General features: G+C 50.6%; 1 protein-coding gene across 5 annotated transcripts in view; it reads right to left on the bottom strand.

Moving 5' to 3' along the window:
* Positions 1–22781, bottom strand: part of ART1 (ADP-ribosyltransferase 1) — a 64908-nt gene that overhangs the window by 18464 nt on the left and 23663 nt on the right. The window contains exon 1 of one of the 5 annotated variants that reach the window (XM_088461456.1): positions 21108–21122. The exons of 2 other annotated variants lie outside the window; for them this stretch is intronic. In XM_088461456.1, coding sequence (XP_088317582.1) covers positions 21108–21113 — 6 coding nt within the window. In that variant the 5' untranslated portion in view covers positions 21114–21122. Of the gene's footprint in view, positions 1–6357; positions 6372–17881; positions 17901–21107; positions 21123–22781 lie in introns of those variants that run through there. 2 more of the 5 variants (XM_088461458.1, XM_088461459.1) reach the window with 2 other exon arrangements.

Genomic DNA, 22781 nt, shown 5'->3' with positions numbered 1-22781 from the left:
CCTAGCCCTTCCAATAGCTCTCAATGCTAGGGGAATGGAACAGTCCTAGCCCCTCCAATAGCTCTCAATGCTAGTGGAACTGAAGAGACCTAGCCCCTCCAATAGCTCTCACTGCTAGGGCAATGGAATAGACCTAGCCCCTCCAATGGCTCTCACTGCTAGGGGAATGGAACAGACCTAGCCCCTCCAATGGCTTTCAATTCTAGGGGAATGGAATAGACCTAGCCCCTCCAATGGCTCTCACTGCTAGGGGAACAGAACAGACCTAGCCTCTCCAATAGTTCTCAATGCTAGAGGAACGGAAAAGACATAGGCCCTGATTCAGAGGCAGACGATCTTTCAGATCACTCGCTCTGAATTAGGGCTTTTTTTTGTTTTTTTTTTTGGGCCGGCATCCTGGCCGCTCGCATAGCTGTGGGTGACCACCCACAGCTTTTGCGAGCGGCCAGGTGATGGCCACGATGGTCGTGACCATCGCGACCATCGTGCTTGCGATGAGACCTTTGTGGTAGGCTCTTGTACCCGCAAGCACCAGTGAGCTTCCTGCTCTAATAGAGCAGGAAGCTCAACAACTGACATTACGAGTGATGTCAGTAGGGCCACCCTCAAATGGCATACGTTCCTTTTGGCCACCTACCCCCTCTCCCTGCCTACAAAATGGGGTGTGCTGTCGATCAACATCAACAGCTGCCCCATTTTGGTGCGAGCCCCGGAGCGAGTGATTTCTCGCTCGCTCTGGGGCGCGTGCGCACTGCCCGGCCATCGACCCACTTGCGAGCACATAGCTCTGGCGAGCAGGTCTGAATCAGGCCCCTTCAATAGCTCTCACTGCTAGGGGAATGGAACAGACCTAGCCCCTCCAATGGCTCTCACTGCTAGGGGAACAGAACAGACCAAGCCCCTCCAATGGCTCTCACTGCTAGGGGAACAGAACAGACCTAGCCCCTCCAATGGCTCTCAATGCTAGGGGAATGGAACAGACCTAGCCCCTCCAATAGCTCTCAATGCTAGGGGAACGGAACAGACCTAGTCCCTCCAAAGGCTCTCAATGCTAGGGGAATGGAACAGACCTAGCCCCTCCACTGGCTCTCACTGCTAGGGGAACAGAACAGACCTAGCCCCTCCAATGGCTCTCACTGCAAGGGGAACAGAACAGACCTAGCCCCTCCAATGGCTCTCAATGCTAGGGGAATGGAACAGACCTAGCCCCTCCAATGGCTCTCAATGCTAGGGGAATGGAACAGACCTAGCCCCTCCAATAGCTCTCAATGCTAGGGGAATGGAACAGACCTAGCCCCTCCAATGGCTCTCACTGCTAGGGAAACAGAACAGTCCTAGCCCCTCCAACGGCTCTCAATGCTAGGGAAACAGAACAGACCTAGCCCCTCCAATGGCTCTCAATGTTAGGGGAACGGAATAGACCTAGCCCCTCCAATAGCTCTCAATGCTAGGGGAATGGAACAGACCTAGCCCCTCCAATAGCTCTCAATGCTAGTGGAACGGAACAGACCTAGCCCCTCCAATAGCTCTCACTGCTAGGGGAATGGAAAAGACCTAGCCCCTCCAATGGCTTTCAATGCTAGGGGAATGGAACAGACCTAGCCCCTCCAATGGCTCTCAATGCTAGGGGAACGGAGCAGACCTAGCCCCTCCAATAGCTCTCACTGCTAGGGTAACAGAACAGACCTAGCCCCTCCAATGGCTCTCACTGCTAGGGGAACAGAACAGACCTAGCCTCTCCAATAGCTCTCAATGCTAGGGCAACAAACAGACCTAGCCCCTCCAATGGCTCTCAATGCTAGGGGAATGTAACAGACCTAGCCCCTCCAATGGCTCTCAATGCTAGGGGAACGGAACACACCTAGCCCCTCCAATAGTTCTCAATGCTAGGGGAATGGAAAAGACATAGGCCCTGATTCAGAGGCAGACGATCTTTCAGATTGCTCGCTCTGAATCAGGGCTTTTTTTTGTTTTTTTTGGAGCCGGCATCCTGGCCGCTCGCATAGCTGTGGGTGACCACCCACAGCTTTTGCGAGCGGCCAGGTGATGGCCACGATGGTCGTGACCATCGTGCTTGTGATGAGACCCTTTTGTTAGGCTCTTGTACCCGCAAACCCCAGTGAGCTTCCTGCTCTAATAGAGCAGGAAGCTCAACTACTGACATTACGAGTGATGTCAGTAGGGCCGCCCTCAAATGGCATACATTCCTTTTGGCCACCTACCCCCTCTCTCCGCCTACAAAATGGGGTGTGCTGTCGATCAACATCAACAGCTGCCCCGTTTTGTTGCAAGCCCCGGAGCGAGTGCTTTCTCGCTCGCTCCGGGGCGCGTGCGCACTGCCCGGCCATCGACGCACTTGCGAGCACATAGCTCTGGTGAGCGAGTCTGAATCAGGCCCCTTCAATAGCTCTCACTGCTAGGGGAATGGAACAGACCTAGCCCCCCCAATGGCTCTCACTGCTAGGGGAACAGAACAGACCTAGCCCCTCCAATGGCTCTCACTGCTAGGGGAACAGAACAGACCTAGCCTCTCCAATGGCTTTCAATGCTAGGGGAATGGAACAGACCTAGCCCCTCCAATGGCTCACAATGCTAGGGGAATGGAACAGACCTAGCCCCTCCAATAGCTCTCAATGCTAGGGAAATGGAACAGACCTAGCCCCTCCAATGGCTCTCACTGCTAGGGAAACAGAACAGTCCTAGCCCCTCCAACGGCTCTCAATGCTAGGGAAACAGAACAGACCTACCCCTCCAATGGCTCTCAATGTTAGGGGAACGGAACAGACCTAGCCCCTCCAATAGCTCTCAATGCTAGGGGAATGGAACAGACCTTGCCCCTCCAATAGCTCTCAATGCTAGGGGAATGGAACAGACCTTGCCCCTCCAATAGCTCTCAATGCTAGGGGAATGGAATAGACCTAGCCCCTCCAATGGCTCTCACTGCTAGGGGAATGGAACAGACCTAGCCCCTCCAATGGCTTTCAATGCTAGGGGAACGGAACAGACCTAGCCCCTCCAATGGCTTTCAATGCTAGGGGAATGGAACAGACCTAGCCCCTCCAATGGCTCTCAATGCTAGGGTAACAGAACAGACCTAGCCCCTCCAATGGCTCTCACTGCTAGTGGAACAGAACAGACCTAGCCTCTCCAATGGCTCTCAATGCTAGGGCAACGAACAGACCTAGCCCCTCCAATGGCTCTCTATGCTAGGGGAATGTAACAGACCTAGCTCCTCCAATGGCTCTCAATGCTAGGGGAATGGAACACACCTAGTCCCTCCAATAGTTCTCAATGCTAGGGGAACGGAAAAGACATAGGCCCTGATTCAGAGGCAGACAATCTTTCAGATCGCTCGCTCTGAATCAGGGCTTTTTTTGTTTTTTTTGGAGCCGGCATCCTGGCCGCTCGCATAGCTGTGGGTGACCACCCACAGCTTTTGCGAGCGGCCAGGTGATGGCCACGATGGTCGAGACCACCGCGACCATCGTGCTTGCAATGAGACCCTTTTGTTAGGCTCTTGTACCCGCAAGCCCCAGTGAGCTTCCTGCTCTAATAGAGCAGGAAGCTCAAATACTGACTTTACGAGTGATGTCAGTAGGGCAGCCCTCAAATGGCATACATTCCTTTTGGCCACCTACCCCCTCTCCCCGCCTACAAAAAGGGGTGTGCTGTCGATCAACATCAACTGCTGCCCCGTTTTGTTGCGAGCCTCGGAGCGAGTGATTTCTCGCTCGCTCCGGGGCGCGTGCGCACTGCCAGTCCATCGACGCACTTGCGATCACATAGCTCTGGCGAGCGGGTCTGAATCAGGCCCCTTCAATAGCTCTCACTGCTAGGGGAAAGGAACAGACCTAGCCCCTCCAATGGCTCTCACTGCTAGGGGAACAGAACAGACCTAGCCCCTCCAATGGCTCTCACTGCTAGGGGAACAGAACAGACCTAGCCCCTCCAATGGCTCTCAATGCTAGGGGAATGGAACAGACCTAGCCCCTCCAATAGCTCTCAATGCTAGGGGAACAGAACAGACCAAGTCCCTCCAATGGCTCTCAATGCTAGGGGAATGGAACAGACCTAGCCCCTCCAATGGCTCTCACTGCTAGGGGAACAGAACAGAACTAGCCCCTCCAATGGCTCTCACTGCTAGGGGAACAGAACAGACCTAGCCCCTCCAAAGGCTCTCAATGCTAGGGGAATGGAACAGACCTAGCCCCTCCCATGGCTCTCAATGCTAGGGGAATGGAACAGACCTAGCCCCTCCAATAGCTCTCAATGCTAGGGGAATGGAACAGACCTAGCCCCTCCAATGGCTCTCACTGCTAGGGAAACAGAACAGTCCTAGCCCCTCCAACGGCTCTCAATGCTAGGGAAACAGAACAGACCTAGCCCCTCCAATGGCTCTCAATGTTAGGGGAACGGAACAGACCTAGCCCCTCCAATGGCTCTCACTACTAGGGGAACAGAACAGACCTAGCCCCTCAATTGGCTCTCACTGCTAGGGGAACAGAACAGACCTAGCCCTTCCAATAGCTCTCAATGCTAGGGGAATGGAACAGACCTAGCCCCTCCAATAGCTCTCAATGCTGGTGGAACGGAACAGACCTAGCCACTCCAATAGCTCTCACTGCTAGGGCAATGGAATAGACCTAGCCCCTCCAATGGCTCTCACTGCTAGGGGAATGGAACAGACCTAGCCCCTCCAATGGCTTTCAATGCTAGGGGAATGGAACAGACCTAGCCCCTCCAATGGCTCTCAATGCTAGGGGAATGGAACAGACCTAGCCCCTCCAATGGCTCTCAATGCTAGGGGAACGGAACCGACCTAGCCCCTCCAATGGCTCTCAATGCTAGGGGAATGGAACAGACCTAGCCCCTCCAATGGCTCTCAATGCTAGGGGAACGGAACAGACCTAGCCCCTCCAATGGCTCTCAATGCTAGGGGAACGGAACAGACCTAGCCGTGGTGGAGGAGGACCCACTGAGCAGCTGGAAACAAGATTAGTATGGGAATGGAAAGGAGCAGGAAGTGGGGAGGGGGGTGTATACCAGCTGAGAATAGTGTCACAGCTGGGAAAGGAGCAGCGGTAAGAGATTTGGGGTAGGTGAGGGCAGAGTGAATTTTATAGAATAAAGGGTACATTTAACTCTAACATGTTTAATCACATATGGAGACTGTTTAAAAGTAGGAAGTTGTAATATAAGAAACATTACAGGGAGGATATAGAGGCAGAATAACAGTCATATAACCTGCATGAGGGTGACCAGGGTTACACACAGGAGGGGGCTATAGAGGCAGAATAACAGTCATATAACCTGCATGAGGGGGACCAGGGTTACACACGGGAGGGGGCTATAGAGGCAGAAAAACAGTCATATAACCTGCATGAGGGGGACCAGGGTTACACACGGGAGGGGGCTATAGAGGCAGAATAACAGTCATATAACCTGCATGAGGGGGACCATGGTTACACACAGGAGGAGGCTATAAAGGCAGAATAACAGTCATACAACCTGCATGAGGGGGACCAGGGTTACACACAGAAGGGGGCTATAGAGGCAGAATAATAACCTGAATGAGGGGGACCAGGGCTACACACAGGAGGAGGCTATAGAGGCAGAATAACAGTCATATAACCTGCATGAGGGGGACCATAGTTACACAAAGGAGGAGGCTGTAGAGGCAGAATAACAGTCATACAACCTGCATGAGGGGGACCAGGGCTACACACAGGAGAGGGCTATAGAGGAAGAATAACAGTCATACAACCTGCAGTGGGGGACCATGGTTACACACAGGAGGAGGCTATAGAGGCAGAATAACAGTCATACAACCTGCATGAGTGGGACCAGGGTTACACAAAGGAGGAGGCTGTAGAGGCAGAATACCAGTCATACAACCTGCATGTGGGGGACCATGGTTACACACAGGAGGAGGCTATAGAGGCAGAATAACAGTCATACAACCTGCATGAGTCGGACCAGGGTTACACACAGAAGGGGGCTATAGAGGCAGAATAACAGTCATATAACCTGCATGTGGGGGACCAGGGTTACACACAGGAGGGGGCTATAGAGGCAGAATAACAGTCATACAACCTGCATGAAGGGGACCAGGGTTACACACAGGAGGGGGCTATAGAGGCAGAATAACAGTCATACAACCTGCATGAGGGGGACCAGGGTTACACACTGAAGGAGGCTATAGAGGCAGAATAACAGTCACATAACCTGCATGAGGGGGTCCACGGTTACACACAGGAGGGGGCTATAGAGGCAGAATAACAGTCATATAACCTGCATGAGGGGGACCAGGGTTACACACAGGAGGAGGCTATAGAGGCAGAATAACTGTCACATAACCTGCATGAGGGCGACCAGGGTTACACACAGGAGGGGGCTTAAGAGGCAGAATAACAGTTATATAACCTGCATGAGGGCGACCTGGGTTACACACAGGAGGGGGCTATAGAGGCAGAATAACAGTCATACAACCTGCATGAGGGGGACCAGGGTTACACACAGGAGGGGGCTATAGAGGCAGAATAACAGTCATATAACCTGCATGTGGGGGACCAGGGTTACACACAGGAGGGGGCTATAGAGGCAGAAAAACAGTCATACAACCTGCATGAGCGGGACCATGGTTACACACAGAAGGGGGCTATAGAGGCAGAATAATAACCTGAATGAGGGGGACCAAGGCTTCTCACAGGAGGAGGCTACAGAGGCAGAATAACAGTCATATAACCTGCATGTGGGGGACCAGGGTAACAGACAGGAGGGGGCTATAGAGGCAGAATAACCGTCATATAACCTGCATGTGGGGGACCAGGGTTACACACAGGAGGAGGCTATAGAAGCAGAATAACAGTCATACAACCTGCATGAGGGGGACCAGGGTTACACACAGGAGGAGGCTATAGAGGCAGAATAACAGTCATACAACCTGCATGAGGGGGACCAGGGTTACACACAGGAGGAGGCTATAGAGGCAGAATAATAGTCATATAACCTGCATGAGGGTGACCAGGGTTACACACAGGAGGGGGCTAAAGAGGCAGAATAACAGTTATATAACCTGCATGAGGGCGACCAGGGTTACACACAGGAGGGGGCTATAGAGGCAGAATAACAGTCATACAACCTGCATGAGGGGGACCAGGGTTACACATAGGAGGAGGCTATAGAGGCAGAATAACAGTCATATAACCTGCATTAGGGGGACAAGGGTTACACACAGGACGGGGCTATAGACGCAGAATAACAGTCATACAACCTGCATGAGGGGGACCAGGGTTGCACACAGGAGGGGGCTATAGAGGCAGAATAACCGTCATACAACCTGCATGAGGGGTACCAGTGTTATACACAGGAGGGGGCTATAGAGGCAGAATAACAGTTATATAACCTGCATGAGGGCGACCAGGGTTACACACAGGAGGGGGCTATAGAGGCAGAATAACAGTTATATAACCTGCATGAGGGCGACCAGGGTTACACACAGGAGGGGGCTATAGAGGCAGAATAACAGTCATACAACCTGCATGAGGGGGACCAGGGTTACACACAGGAGGGGGCTATAGAGGCAGAATAACAGTCATATAACCTGCATGAGGGGGACCAGGGTTACACTAGGGGTGAGCGGGTTCGGATTTCTGAAATCCGAACCCCCCCGAGCCCCCCCGATCCGAGTCCGATCCGAATCAGGCTCGACTTTTCCCGCCTGACTCGGATCTGAAATCGAGGCAAAACGTCATCATCCCGCCTTCCGAGTCTCGCGGGTTTTGGATCCTATATAAGGTACCCACGTCGGCGCCATTTTCTCACTCGGCTGTGGACAGTGAAGAGGGAGGGTGGGAGTTAGGGCTGTGTAGTATAGTGTAGTGTAGTGCTGCTGTTGTCCACTACTTCAAAGTCCATAGGGGCTGGCTGTGTTGTGCTGTGCTGCTGTTGTTAATAGGGGCTGTGTCCACTACTTCAAAGTCCATAGGGGCTGGCTGGACTGTGTTGTGCAGTCAGTTCTCCATAGGGGCTGTGTCCACTCCAAAGTCCTGTGCAGTGTCCCAGTCCTAAAGAGGTGCTGTAGTGTTGTCCAGGGGGTGCTCTGTCCATCAGGGGTGCTCCCCCCAAGTGCTAAAAAAATAATATATTTTCTGTGTTTGTGAATTGTGTGTGCAGTAGCCGCACGTGCATCAACAAAGTAGTGCCAAGCGTGCGCCTGTGTCATAAGTAAAGGGCCGGCTGGCTTGACCGTTAAAGGGTGCTGTAACCCCCGAAAGTACACTCCAGTCCAAACCAAAAAAAAATTATTTTCTGTGTTTGTGAATTGTGTGCGCAGTAGCCACACGTGCATCAACAAAGTAGTGCCAAGCGTGCGCCTGTGTCATAAGTAAAGGGCCGGCTGGCTTGACCGTTAAAGGGTGCTGTAACCCCCGAAAGTACACTCCAGTCCAAACCAAAAAAAAAATTATTTTCTGTGTTTGTGAATTGTGTGCGCAGTAGCCGCACGTGCATCAACAAAGTAGTGCCAAGCGTGCGCCTGTGTCATAAGTAAAGGGCCGGCTGGCTTGACCGTTAAAGGGTGCTGTAACCCCCAAAGTACACTCCAGTCCAAACCGAAAAAAAAATATTTTCTGTGTTTGTGAATTGTGTGCGCAGTAGCCGCACGTGCATCAACAAAGTAGTGCCAAGTGTGCGCCTGTGTCATAAGTAAAGGGCCGGCTGGCTTGACCGTTAAAGGGTGCTGTAACCCCCGAAAGTACACTCCAGTCCAAACCAAAAAAAATATATATTTTCTGTGTTTGTGAATTGTGTGCGCAGTAGCCGCACGTGCATCAACAAAGTAGTGCCAAGCGTGCGCCTGTGTCATAAGTAAAGGGCCGGCTGGCTTGACCGTTAAAGGGTGCTGTAACCCCCAAAGTACACTCCAGTCCAAACCAAAAAAAAATTTATTTTCTGTGTTTGTGAATTGTGTGCGCAGTAGCCGCACGTGCATCAACAAAGTAGTGCCAAGCGTGCGCCTGTGTCATAAGTAAAGGGCCGGCTGGCTTGACCGTTAAAGGGTGCTGTAACCCCCAAAGTACACTCCAGTCCAAACCAAAAAAAAAATTATTTTCTGTGTTTGTGAATTGTGTGCGCAGTAGCCGCACGTGCATCAACAAAGTAGTGCCAAGCGTGCGCCTGTGTCATAAGTAAAGGGCCGGCTGGCTTGACCGTTAAAGGGTGCTGTAACCCCCGAAAGTACACTCCAGTCCAAACCAAAAAAAAAATTATTTTCTGTGTTTGTGAATTGTGTGCGCAGTAGCCGCACGTGCATCAACAAAGTAGTGCCAAGCGTGCGCCTGTGTCATAAGTAAAGGGCCGGCTGGCTTGACCGTTAAAGGGTGCTGTAACCCCCAAAGTACACTCCAGTCCAAACCAAAAAAAAATATTTTCTGTGTTTGTGAATTGTGTGTGCAGTAGCCGCACGTGCATCAACAAAGTAGTGCCAAGTGTGCGCCTGTGTCATAAGTAAAGGGCCGGCTGGCTTGACCGTTAAAGGGTGCTGTAACCCCCGAAAGTACACTCCAGTCCAAACCAAAAAAAAAATTATTTTCTGTGTTTGTGAATTGTGTGCGCAGTAGCCGCACGTGCATCAACAAAGTAGTGCCAAGCGTGCGCCTGTGTCATAAGTAAAGGGCCGGCTGGCTTGACCGTTAAAGGGTGCTGTAACCCCCAAAGTACACTCCAGTCCAAACCGAAAAAAAAATATTTTCTGTGTTTGTGAATTGTGTGCGCAGTAGCCGCACGTGCATCAACAAAGTAGTGCCAAGTGTGCGCCTGTGTCATAAGTAAAGGGCCGGCTGGCTTGACCGTTAAAGGGTGCTGTAACCCCCGAAAGTACACTCCAGTCCAAACCAAAAAAAATATATATTTTCTGTGTTTGTGAATTGTGTGCGCAGTAGCCGCACGTGCATCAACAAAGTAGTGCCAAGTGTGCGCCTGTGTCATAAGTAAAGGGCCGGCTGGCTTGACCGTTAAAGGGTGCTGTAACCCCCGAAAGTACACTCCAGTCCAAACCAAAAAAAAAAAAATTTTCTGTGTTTGTGAATTGTGTGCGCAGTAGCCGCACGTGCATCAACAAAGTAGTGCCAAGCGTGCGCCTGTGTCATAAGTAAAGGGCCGGCTGGCTTGACCGTTAAAGGGTTCTGTAACCCCCAAAGTACACTCCAAACCAAAAAAAATATATATTTTCTGTGTTTGTGACTTGTGTGCACTGTGGCTGCACGTGCATCAACAAAGGAGCAGCGCCAAGCGTGCGCCTGTGTCCCATAAGTAAAGAGCCGGCTGGCTCATTTCTTAAAGGGTGGTGTAACCCACAAAGTGCACTACTCTCCAGCAAAAATAAAAAAATATTTTCTGTGTTTGTGTGCGCTTTAGCCGCACGTATATATATCAATATAACATAAATGGAGGACCAAACTTTCTCTGATAAAAATAAAATAGGGAAAGATCAAGAACCACTTCCTACTAGTGCTGTTGCTGCTGCTGGGAGTTGTTCATCATCCCAGAGAGGAAGTAGGAACATCACTACTTTTACTAAACAATTGACCCTCCAACAGTCCCTAGCGATGAGGATGAAGTACGACAGCAGTCATCCTGAAGCAAAACGTATAACTGAGGCCTTGACTGCTATGTTGGTGTTAGACGTGCGTCCGGTATCCGACATTAGTGCAGTGGGATTTAGACAATTGATGGAGGTAGTGTGTCCTCGGTTCCAAATCCCGTCTAGATTCCACCTGCATCCTCAAAGCAGCAGCGACAAGCGTGCGTCTGTCTGTTAAAGGGTGGTGACACCCTCAAAGTGTGCTACACAAACAATTAAAATATTGTTCTTTTTTTTTCTGTCTTTGTGAAATGTGTGGGCTGTAGCCGCACCTGCATCCTTAAAGCAGCAGCGACAAGCGTGCGTCTGTCTGTTAAAGGGTGGTGACACCCTCAAAGTGTGCTACACAAACAATTAAAATATTGTTCTTTTTTTTTCTGTCTTTGTGAATTGTGTGGGCTGTAGCCGCACTTGCATCCTCAAAGCAGCAGCGACAAGCGTGCGTCTGTCTGTTAAAGGGTGTTGTAACTCTCAAAGTGCTCCAAAAAATCAAAAAAATTTTTTTAATGTGTTTGTGACTTGTGTGCGATGTAGCCACACTTGCATCCTCAAAGCAGCAGCGACAAGCGTGCGTCTGTCTGTTAAAGGGTGGTGACACCCTCAAAGTGTGCTACACAAACAATAAAAATATTCTTCTTCTTTTTTCTGTCTTTGTGAATTGTGTGGGCTGTAGCCGCACCTGCATCCTTAAAGCAGCAGCGACAAGCGTGCGTCTGTCTGTTAAAGGGTGGTGTAACTCACGAAGTGCTCCAAAAAATAAAAAACTATTTTTTTAATGTGTTTGTGACTTGTGTGCGATGTAGCCGCACTTGCATCCTCAAAGCAGCAGCGACAAGCGTGCGTCTGTCTGTTAAAGGGTGGTGACACCCTCAAAGTGTGCTACACAAACAATAAAAATATTCTTCTTTTTTCTGTCTTTGTGAATTGTGTGGGCTGTAGCCGCACCTGCATCCTTAAAGCAGCAGCGACAAGCGTGCGTCTGTCTGTTAAAGGGTGGTGACACCCTCAAAGTGTGCTACACAAACAATTAAAATATTGTTCTTTTTTCTGTCTTTGTGAATTGTGTGGGCTGTAGCCGCACCTGCATCCTTAAAGCAGCTGCGACAAGCGTGCGTCTGTCTGTTAAAGGGTGGTGACACCCTCAAAGTGTGCTACACAAACAATTAAAATATTGTTCTTTTTTTTTCGGTCTTTGTGAAATGTGTGGGCTGTAGCCGCACCTGCATCCTTAAAGCAGCAGCGACAAGCGTGCGTCTGTCTGTTAAAGGGTGGTGACACCCTCAAAGTGTGCTACACAAAGAATAAAAATATTCTTCTTCTTTTATCTGTCTATGTGAATTGTGTGGGCTGTAGCCGCACCTGCATCCTTAAAGCAGCAGCGACAAGCGTGCGTCTGTCTGTTAAAGGGTGGTGACACCCTCAAAGTGTTCTACACAAACAATTAAAATATTGTTCTTTTTTTTCGGTCTTTGTGAAATGTGTGGGCTGTAGCCGCACCTGCATCCTTAAAGCAGCAGCAACAAGCGTGCGTCTGTCTGTTATTGGGTGGTGTAACTCTCAAAGTGCTCCAAAAAATAAAAAACTATTTTTTTTATGTGTTTGTGACTTGTGTGCGATGTAGCCGCACTTGCATCCTCAAAGCAGCAGCGACAAGCGTGCGTCTGTCTGTTAAAGGGTGGTGACACCCTCAAAGTGTGCTACACAAACAATAAAAATATTCTTCTTTTTTCTGTCTTTGTGAATTGTGTGGGCTGTAGCCGCACCTGCATCCTTAAAGCAGCAGCGACAAGCGTGCGTCTGTCTGTTAAAGGGTGGTGACACCCTCAAAGTGTGCTACACAAACAATTAAAATATTGGTCTTTTTTTTTCGGTCTTTGTGAAATGTGTGGGCTGTAGCCGCACCTGCATCCTTAAAGCAGCAGCGACAAGCGTGCGTCTGTCTGTTAAAGGGTGGTGACACCCTCAAAGTGTGCTACACAAAGAATAAAAATATTCTTCTTCTTTTTTCTGTCTTTGTGAATTGTGTGGGCTGTAGCCGCACTTGCATCCTCAAAGCAGCAGCGACAAGCGTGCGTCTGTCTGTTAGAGGGTGGTGTAACCCTCAAAGTGTGCTCCACAAACAATAAAAATATTCTTTTTTTTTTTCTGTCTTTGTGAATTGTGTGGGCTGTAGCCGCACTTGAATCCTCAAAGCAGCAGCGACAAGCGTGCGTCTGTCTGTTAAAGGATTACATCGGTGACAGCATCCAAGTAGGCATGTCAGACAGTCCGTACCTGTACTGGCAGGAAAAAGAAGCAATTTGGAGGTCCCTGTACAAACTGGCTCTATTTTACCTGAGTTGCCCCCCCTCCAGTGTGTACTCCGAAAGAGTGTTTAGTGCAGCCGGGAACCTTGTTAGCGAAAGGCGTAGGAGGTTGCTTCCACAAAATGTGGAGAAGATGATGTTCATAAAATGAATGATCAACTCTTCCAGGGAGACCAGCCTCCAGAACGTACAGAGGGACCTGTGGTTCCAGCAGGGACGAATTAATACTCTGTGAGGATGAGGATGTACATAACACTGAAGAGGGTGAGGAATCTGTGGATGAGGAGGATGAGGACGACTTCTTGCCTCCGTAGAGCCAGTTTGTGCAGGGACAGATTAATTGCCAGCTTGTTTTGTGGGGGCCCAAACGAACCAATCATTTCAGCCACAGTTGTGTGGCAGACCCTGGCGCTGAAATGATTGGTTTGTTAAAGTGTGCATGTCCTGTTTATACAACATAAGGGTGGGTGGGAGGGCCCAAGGACAATTCCATCTTGCACCTCTTTTTTTTCTTTGCATCATGTACAGTTTGGGGCCTAGTTTTTCAATGCCATCCTGTCTGCCACTGCAGTTTCACGCCTAGATGGGTCACGTGTTTGTGCCGCCCACTCGTGTCGCTTAGCATAGTCATCCAGCTACCTCGGTGCAACCTTTTGGACATAAAAACACTATTGTGAGGTGTGAGGTATTCAGAATAGACTGGAAATGAGTGGAAATTAAGGTTATTGAGGTTAATAATAGCATAGGAGCAGAAAAACCTACAAATTCTGTGATTTTAGCTGTTTTTATGCTTTTTTTCAAAAAAATACAGATCCAAAACACAAAACCCAGAACCCAAAACACGGAAGGGTGGTTTTGGCAAAACCAATCCAGATCCAAAACACGAAGAAAGATCCAGATCCAAAACCAAAACACAAAACACGAAAAGTGGCCGGTGCACACCCCTAGGTTACACACAGGAGGGGGCTAAAGAGGCAGAATAACAGTCACATAACCTGCATGAGGGCGACCAGGGTTACACACAAGAGGGGGCTATAGAGGCAGAATAACAGTCATATAACCTGCACGAGGGGGACCAGGGTTACACACAGGAGGGGGCTATAGAGGCAGAATAACAGTCACATAACCTGCATGAGGGGAACCAGGGTTACACACAGGAAGGGGCTATAGAGGCAGAGTAACAGTCATATAACCTGCATGAGGGGGACCAGGGTTACACACAGGAGGGGGCTATAGAGGCAGAATAACAGTCACATAACCTGCATGAGGGGGACCAGGGTTACACACAGGAGGGGGCTATAGAGGCAGAATAACAGTCATATAACCTGCATGAGGGGGACAAGGGTTACACACAGGAGGGGCTATAGAGGCAGAATAACAGTCACATAACCTGCATGAGGGGGACCAGGGTTACACACAGGAGGGGGCTATAGAGGCAGAATAACAGTCACATAACCTGCATGAGGGGGACCAGGGTTACACACAGGAGGGGGCAATAGAGGCAGAATAACAGTCATATAACCTGCATGAGGGGGACAAGGGTTACACACAGGAGGGGGCTATAGAGGCAGAATAACAGTCACATAACCTGCATGAGGGGGACCAGGGTTACACACAGGAAGGGGCTATAGAGGCAGAATAACAGTCATACAACCTGTAAGAGGGGGACCAGGGTTACACACAGGAGGGGGCTATAGAGGCAGAATAACAGTCATAAAACCTGCATGAGGGCGACCAGGGTTACACACAGGAGGGGGCTATAGAGGCAGAATAACAGTCATACAACCTGCATGAGGGGGACCAGGATTACACACAGGAGTGGGCTATAGAGGCAGAATAACAGTTATATAACCTGCATGAGGGCGACCAGGGTTACACACAGGAGGGGGCTATAGAGGCAGATTAACAGTCATACAACCTGCATGAGGGGACCAGGGTTACACACAGGAGGGGGCTATAGAGGCAGAATAACAGTTATATAACCTGCATGAGGGTGACCAGGCTTACACACAGGAGGGGGCTATAGAGGCAGAATAACAGTCATACAAACTGCATGAGGGGGACCAGGGTTGCACACAGGAGGGGGCTATAGAGGCAGAATAACCGTCATACAACCTGCATGAGGGGGACCAGGGTTCCACACAGGAGGGGGCTATAGAGGCAGAATAACCGTCATACAACCTGCATGAGGGGGACCAGGGTTACACACAGGAGGGGGCTATAGAGGAAGAATAACAGTCATATAACCTGCATGAGGGGGACCAGGGTTACACACAGGAGGGGGCTATAGAGACAGAGTAACAGTCATATAACCTGCATGAGGGGGACCAGGGTTACACTCAGAAGGGGGCTATAGAGGCAGAATAATAACCTGAATGAGGGCGACCAGGGTTGCACACAGGAGGGGGCTATAGAGGCAGAATAACAGTCATACAACCTGCATGAGGGGGACCAGGGATCCACACAGGAGGGGGCTATAGAGGCAGAATAACCGTCATATAACCTGCATGAGGGGGACCAGGGTTACACACAGGAGGGGGCTATAGAGGCACAATAACAGTCATACATCCTGCATGAGGGGGACCAGGGTTCCACACAGGAGGGGGCTATAGAGGCTGAATAACAGTCATATAACCTGCATGAGGGGGACCAGGGTTACACACAGGAGGGGGCTATAGAGGCAGAATAACAGTCATACAACCTGCATGAGGGGGACAAGGGTAACAGACAGGAGGAGGCTATAGAGGCAGAATAAGTCATATAACCTGCATGAGGGGGACCAGGGTTACACACAGGAGGGGGCTATAGAGGCAGAATAACAGTCATACAACCTGCATGAGGGGGACCAAAGTTACACACAGGAGGGGGCTATAGAGGCAGAATAACAGTCACATAACCTGCATGAGGGGGACCAGGGTTACACACAGGAGGGGGCTATAGAGGCAGAATAACAGTTATATAACCTGCATGAGGGCGACCAGGGTTACACACAGGAGGGGGCTATAGAGGCAGAATAACAGTCACATAACCTGCATGAGGGTGACCAGGGTTACACACAGGAGGGGGCTATAGAGGCAGAATAACAGTCACATAACCTGCATGAGGGGGACCAGGGTTACACATAGAAGGAGGCTATAGAGGCAGAATAACAGTCATACAACCTGCATGAGGGGGACCAGGGTTACAGACAGGACGGGGCTATAGAGGCAGATTAACAGTTATATAACCTGCATGAGGGCGACCAGGGTTACACACAGGAGGGGGCTATAGAGGCAGAATAACAGTCATACAACCTGCATGTGGGGGACCAGAGTTACACACAGGAGGGGGCTATAGAGGCAGAATAACAGTCATATAACCTGCATGAGGGGAACCAGGGATACACACAGGAGGGGGATATAGAGGCAGAATAACAGTCACATAACCTGCATGAGGGGGACCAGGGTTACACACAGGAGGGGGCTATAGAGGCAGAATAACAGTCATATAACCTGCATGTGGGGGACCAGGGTTACACACAGGAGGGGGCTATAGAGGCAGAATAACAGTCATATAACCTGCATGAGGGGAACCAGGGATACACACAGGAGGGGGATATAGAGGCAGAATAACAGTCACATAACCTGTATGAGGGGGACCAGGGTTACATACAGGAGGGGGCTATAGAGGCAGAATAACGGTCACATAACCTGCATGAGGGGGACCAGGGTTACACACAGGAGGGGGCTATAGAGGCAGAATAACAGTCACATAACCTGCATGAGGGGGACCAGGGTTACACAAAGGAGGGGGCTATAGAGACAGAATAACAGTCATATAACCTGTTTGAGAGGGACCAGGGTTACACACAGGAGGGGGCTATAGAGGCAGAATAACAGTCATATAACCTGCATGAGGGCGACCAGGGTTACACACAGGAGGGGGCTATAGAGGCAGAATAACAGTTATATAACCTGCATGAGGGTGACCAGGGTTACACACAGGAGGGGGCTATAGAGGCAGAATAATAGTCACATAACCTGCATGGGGGGGACCAGGGTTACACACAGGAGGGGGCTATAGAGGCAGAATAACAGTCATACAACCTGCATGAGGGGGACCAGGGTTCCACACAGGAGGGGGCTATAGAGGCAGAATAACAGTCACATAACCTGCATGAGGGGGACCAGGGTTACACACAGGAGGGGGCTATAGACGCAGAATAACAGTCATACAAACTGCATGAGGGGGACCAGGGTTGCACACAGGAGGGGGCTATAGAGGCAGAATAACAGTCATACAACCTGCATGAGGGGGACCAGGGTTCCACACAGGAGGGGGCTATAGAGGCAGAATAACCGTCATACAACCTGCATGAGGGGGACCTGGGTTACACACAGGAGGGGGCTATAGAGGCAGAATAACAGTCATGCAACCTGCATGAGGGGGACCAGGGTTACACACAGAAGGGGGCTATTGAGGCAAAATAATAACCTGAATGAGGGCGACCAGGGTTACACACAGGAGGGGGCTATAGAGGCAGAATAACAGTCACATAACCTGCATGAGGGGGACCAGGGTTACACACAGGACGGGGCTATAGAGACAGAGTAACAGTCATATAACCTGCATGAGGGGGACCAGGGTTACACACAGGATGGGGCTATAGAGGCAGAATAACAGTCATACAACCTGCATGAGGGGAACCAGGGTAACAGACAGGAGGAGGCTATAGAGGCAGAATAAGTCATATAACATGCATGAGGGGGACCAGGGTTACACACAGGAGTGGGCTATAGAGGCAGAATAACAGTCATACAACCTGCATGAGGGGGACCAAGGTTACACACAGGAGGGGGCTATAGAAGTAGAATAACAGTCATATAACCTGCATGTGGGGGACCAGGATTACACACAGGAGGGGGCTATAGAGGCAGAATAACAGTCATACAACCTGCATGAGGGGGACCAGGGTAACAGACAGGAGGAGGCTATAGAGGCAGAATAAGTCATATAACCTGCATGAGGGCGACCAGGGTTACACACAGGAGGGGGCTATAGAGGCAGAATAACCGTCATACAACCTGCATGAGGGGGACCATAGTTACACACAGGAGGGGCTATAGAGGTAGAATAACAGTCACATAACCTGCATGAGGGGGACCAGGGTTACACACAGGAGGGGGCAATAGAGGCAGAATAACAGTCACATAACCTGCATGAGGGGGACCAGGGTTACACAAAGGAGGGGGCTATAGAGGCAGAATAACCGTCATACAACCTGCATGATGGGGACCAGGGTTCCACACAGGAGGGGGCTATAGACGCAGAATAACAGTCATACAAACTGCATGAGGGTGACCAGGGTTGCACACAGGAGGGGGCTATAGAGGCAGAATAACAGTTACATAACCTGCATGAGGGGGACCAGGGTTACACACAGGAGAGGGCTATAGAGGCAGAATAACAGTCATATAACCTGCATGAGGGGGACAATGGTTACACACAGGAGGGGGCTATAGAGGCAGAATAACAGTCATATAACCTGCATGAGGGGGACCAGGGTTACACACAGGAGGGGGCTATAGAGGCAGAATAAAAGTCATACAACCTGCATGAGGGGGACCAGGGTTACACATAGGAGGGGGCTATAGAGGCAGAATAACCGTCATACAACCTGCATGATGGGGACCAGGGTTACAGACAGGAGGGGGCTATAGAGGCAGAATAACAGTCACATAACCTGCATGAGGGGGACCAGGGTTACACACAGGAGGGGGCTATAGAGGCAGAATAACAGTTATATAACCTGCATGAGGGGGACCAGGGTTACACACAGGAGGGGGCTATAGAGGCAGAATAACAGTCATACAACCTGCATTAAGGGGACCAGGGTTCCACACAGGAGGGGGCTATAGAGGCAGAATAACAGTCATACAACCTGCATGAGGGGGACCAGGGTTACACACAGGAGGGGGCTATAGAGGCAGAATAACAGTCATACAACCTGCATGAGGGGGACCAGGGTTACACACAGGAGGGGGCTATAGAGGCAGAATAACAGTCACATAACCTGCATGAGGGTGACCAGGGTTACACACAGAAGGGGGCTATAGAGGCAGAATAACAGTCATACAACCTGCATGAGGGGGACCAGGGTTACACACAGGAGGGGGCTATAGAGGCAGAATAACAGTCACATAACCTGCATGAGGGTGACCAGGGTTACACACAGGAGGGGGCTATAGAGGCAGAATAAAAGTTATATAACCTGCATGAGGGGGACCAGGGTTACACACAGGAGGGGGCTATAGAGGCAGAATAACAGTCACATAACCTGCATGAGGGGAACCAGGGTAACACACAGGAGGGGGCTATAGAGGCAGAATAACAGTTATACAACCTGCATGAGGGTGACCAGGGCTACACACAGGAGGGGGCTATAGAGGCAGAATAACAGTCACATAACCTGCATGAGGGTGACCAGGGTTACACACAGGAGGGGGCTATAGAGACAGAATAACAGTCATATAACCTGCACGAGGGGGACCAGGGTTACACACAAGAGCGGGCTATAGAGGTAGAATAACAGTCACATAACCTGCATGAGGGGAACCAGGGTTACACACAGGAGGGGGCTATAGAGGCAGAATAACAGTCATATAACCTGCATGAGGGCGACCAGGGTTACACACAGGAGGGGGCTATAGAGGCAGAATAACAGTCACATAACCTGCATGAGGGGAACCATGGTTACACACAGGAGGGGGCTATAGAGGCAGAATAACAGTTATACAACCTGCATGAGGGTGACCAGGGCTACACACAGGAGGGGGCTATAGAGGCAGAATAACAGTCACATAACGTGCACGAGGGGGACCAGTGTTACACACAGGAGGGGGCTATAGAGGCAGAATAACAGTCACATAACCTGCACGAGGGGGACCAGGGTTACACACAGGAGGGGGCTATTGAGGTAGAATACAAGACACATAACCTGCATGAGGGGAACCAGGGTTACACACAGGAGGGGGCTATAGAGGCAGAATAACAGTTATATAACCTGCATGAGGGTGACCAGGGTTACACACAGGAGGGGGCTATAGAGGCAGAATAACAGTCACATAACCTGCATGAGGGGGACCAGGGTTACACACAGGAGGGGGCTATAGAGGCAGAATAACAGTCACATAACCTGCAAGAGGGGGACCAGGATTACACACAGGAGGGGGCTATAGACGCAGAATAACAGTCATACAAACTGCATGAGGGGGACCAGGGTTCCACACAGGAGGGGGCTATAGACGCAGAATAACAGTCATACAAACTGCATGAGGGGGACCAGGGTTGCACACAGGAGAGGGCTATAGAGGCAGAATAACCGTCATACAACCTGCATGAGGGGGACCTGGGTTACACACAGGAGGGGGCTATAGAGGCAGAATAACAGTCATACAACCTGCATGAGGGGGACCAGGGTTCCACACAGGAGGGGGCTATAGAGGCAGAATAACCGTCATACAACCTGCATGAGGGGGACCAGGGTTACACACAGGAGGGGGCTATAGAGGCAGAATAACAGTCACATAACCCGCATGAGGGGGACCAGGGTTACACACAGGAGGGGGCTATAGAGACTGAGTAACAGTCATATAACCTGCATGAGGGGGACCAGGGTAACAGACAGGAGGAGGCTATAGAGGCAGAATAAGTCATACAACCTGCATGAGGGGGACCAAGGTTACACACAGGAGGGGGCTATAGAGGTAGAATAACAGTCATACAACCTGCATGTGGGGGACCAGTGTTATACACAGGAGGGGGCTATAGAGGCAGAATAACAGTCATACAACCTGCATGAGGGGGACCAGGGTAACAGACAGGAGGAGGCTAAAGAGGCAGAATAAGTCATACAACCTGCATGAGGGGGACCAAGGTTACACACAGGAGGGGGCTATAGAGGTAGAATAACAGTCATACAACCTGCATGAGGGGAACCAGGGTTACATACAGGAGGGGGCTATAGAGGCAGAATAACAGTTATATAACCTGCATGAGGGCGACCAGGGTTACACACAGGAGGGGGCTATAGAGGCAGAATAACAGTCATACAACCTGCATGAGGGGGACCAGGATTACACAGAGGAGGGGGCTAGAGAGCAGAAAAACAGTCACATCACCTGCATGAGGGGGACCAGGGTTACACACAGGAGGGGGCTATAGAGGCAGAATAACAGTCATACAACCTGTATGAGGGGTACCAGGGTTACACATAGGAGGGGGCTATAGAGACAGAGTAACAGTCATATAACCTGCATGAGGGGGACCACGGTTACACATAGGAGGGGGCTATAGAGGCAGAATAATAACCTGAATGAGGGCGACCAGGGTTACACACAGGAGGGGGCTATAGAGGCAGAATAACAGTCATACAACCTGCATGAGGGGGACCAGGGTTACACATAGGAGGGGGCTATAGAGGCAGAATAACAGTCATACAACCTGCATGTGGGGGACCAGGATTACACACAGGAGGAGGCTATAGAGGCAGAATAAGTCATATAACCTGCATGAGGGCGACCAGGGTTACACATAGAAGGGGGCTATAGAAGCAGATTAACAGTTATATAACCTGCATGAGGGGGACCAGGGTTACACACAGGAGGGGGCTATAGAGGCAAAATAACAGTCATATAACCTGTATGAGGGGGACCAGGGTTACACACAGGAGTGGGCTATAGAGGCAGAATAATAGTCATATAACCTGTATGAGGGGGACCAGGGTTACACACAGGAGGGGGCTATAGAGGCAGAATAACAGTCATATAACCTGCATGTGGGGGACCAGGGTTACACACAGGAGGGGGCTATAGAGGCAGAATAACAGTCACATAACCTGCATGAGGGGAACCAGGGTAACACACAGGAGGGGGCTATAGAGGCAGAATAACAGTTATACAACCTGCATGAGGGTGACCAGGGTTACACACAGGAGGGGGCTATAGAGGCAGAATAACAGTCACATAACCTGCATGAGGGGAACCAGGGTTACACACAGGAGGGGGCTATAGAGGCAGAATAACAGTTATACAACCTGCACGAGGGGGACCAGGGTTACACACAGGAGGGGGCTATTGAGGTAGAATAACAGTTATATAACCTGCATGAGGGTGACCAGGGTTACACACAGGAGGGGGCTATAGAGGCAGAATAACAGTCACTTAACCTGCACGAGGGGGACCAGGGTTACACACAGGAGGGGGCTATAGAGGCAGAATAACAGTCACATAACCTGCACGAGGGGGACCAGGGTTACACACAGGAGGGGGCTATAGAGGCAGATTAACAGCCACACAACCTGCAAGAGGGGGACCAGGATTACACACAGGAGGGGGCTATAGACGCAGAATAACAGTCATACAAACTGCATGAGGGGGACCAGGGTTCCACACAGGAGGGGGCTATAGACGCAGAATAACAGTCATACAAACTGCATGAGGGGGACCAGGGTTGCACACAGGAGAGGGCTATAGAGGCAGAATAACCGTCATACAACCTGCATGAGGGGGACCTGGGTTACACACAGGAGGGGGCTATAGAGGCAGAATAACAGTCATACAACCTGCATGAGGGGGACCAGGGTTCCACACAGGAGGGGGCTATAGAGGCAGAATAACCGTCATACAACCTGAATGAGGGGGACCAGGGTTACACACAGGAGGGGGCTATAGAGGCAGAATAAAAGTCACATAACCCGCATGAGGGGGACCAGGGTTACACACAGGAGGGGGCTATAGAGACAGAGTAACAGTCATATAACCTGCATGAGGGGGACCAGGGTTACACACAGGAGG

This window comes from Taudactylus pleione, unplaced genomic scaffold (assembly GCF_031769625.1).
Source record: "Taudactylus pleione unplaced genomic scaffold, aTauple2 ptg001056l, whole genome shotgun sequence".
Taxonomy (NCBI): domain Eukaryota; kingdom Metazoa; phylum Chordata; class Amphibia; order Anura; family Myobatrachidae; genus Taudactylus; species Taudactylus pleione.
The sequence above is the reverse complement of the archived record's forward strand: the minus strand, read 5'-3'. Positions and strand labels throughout refer to the sequence as shown.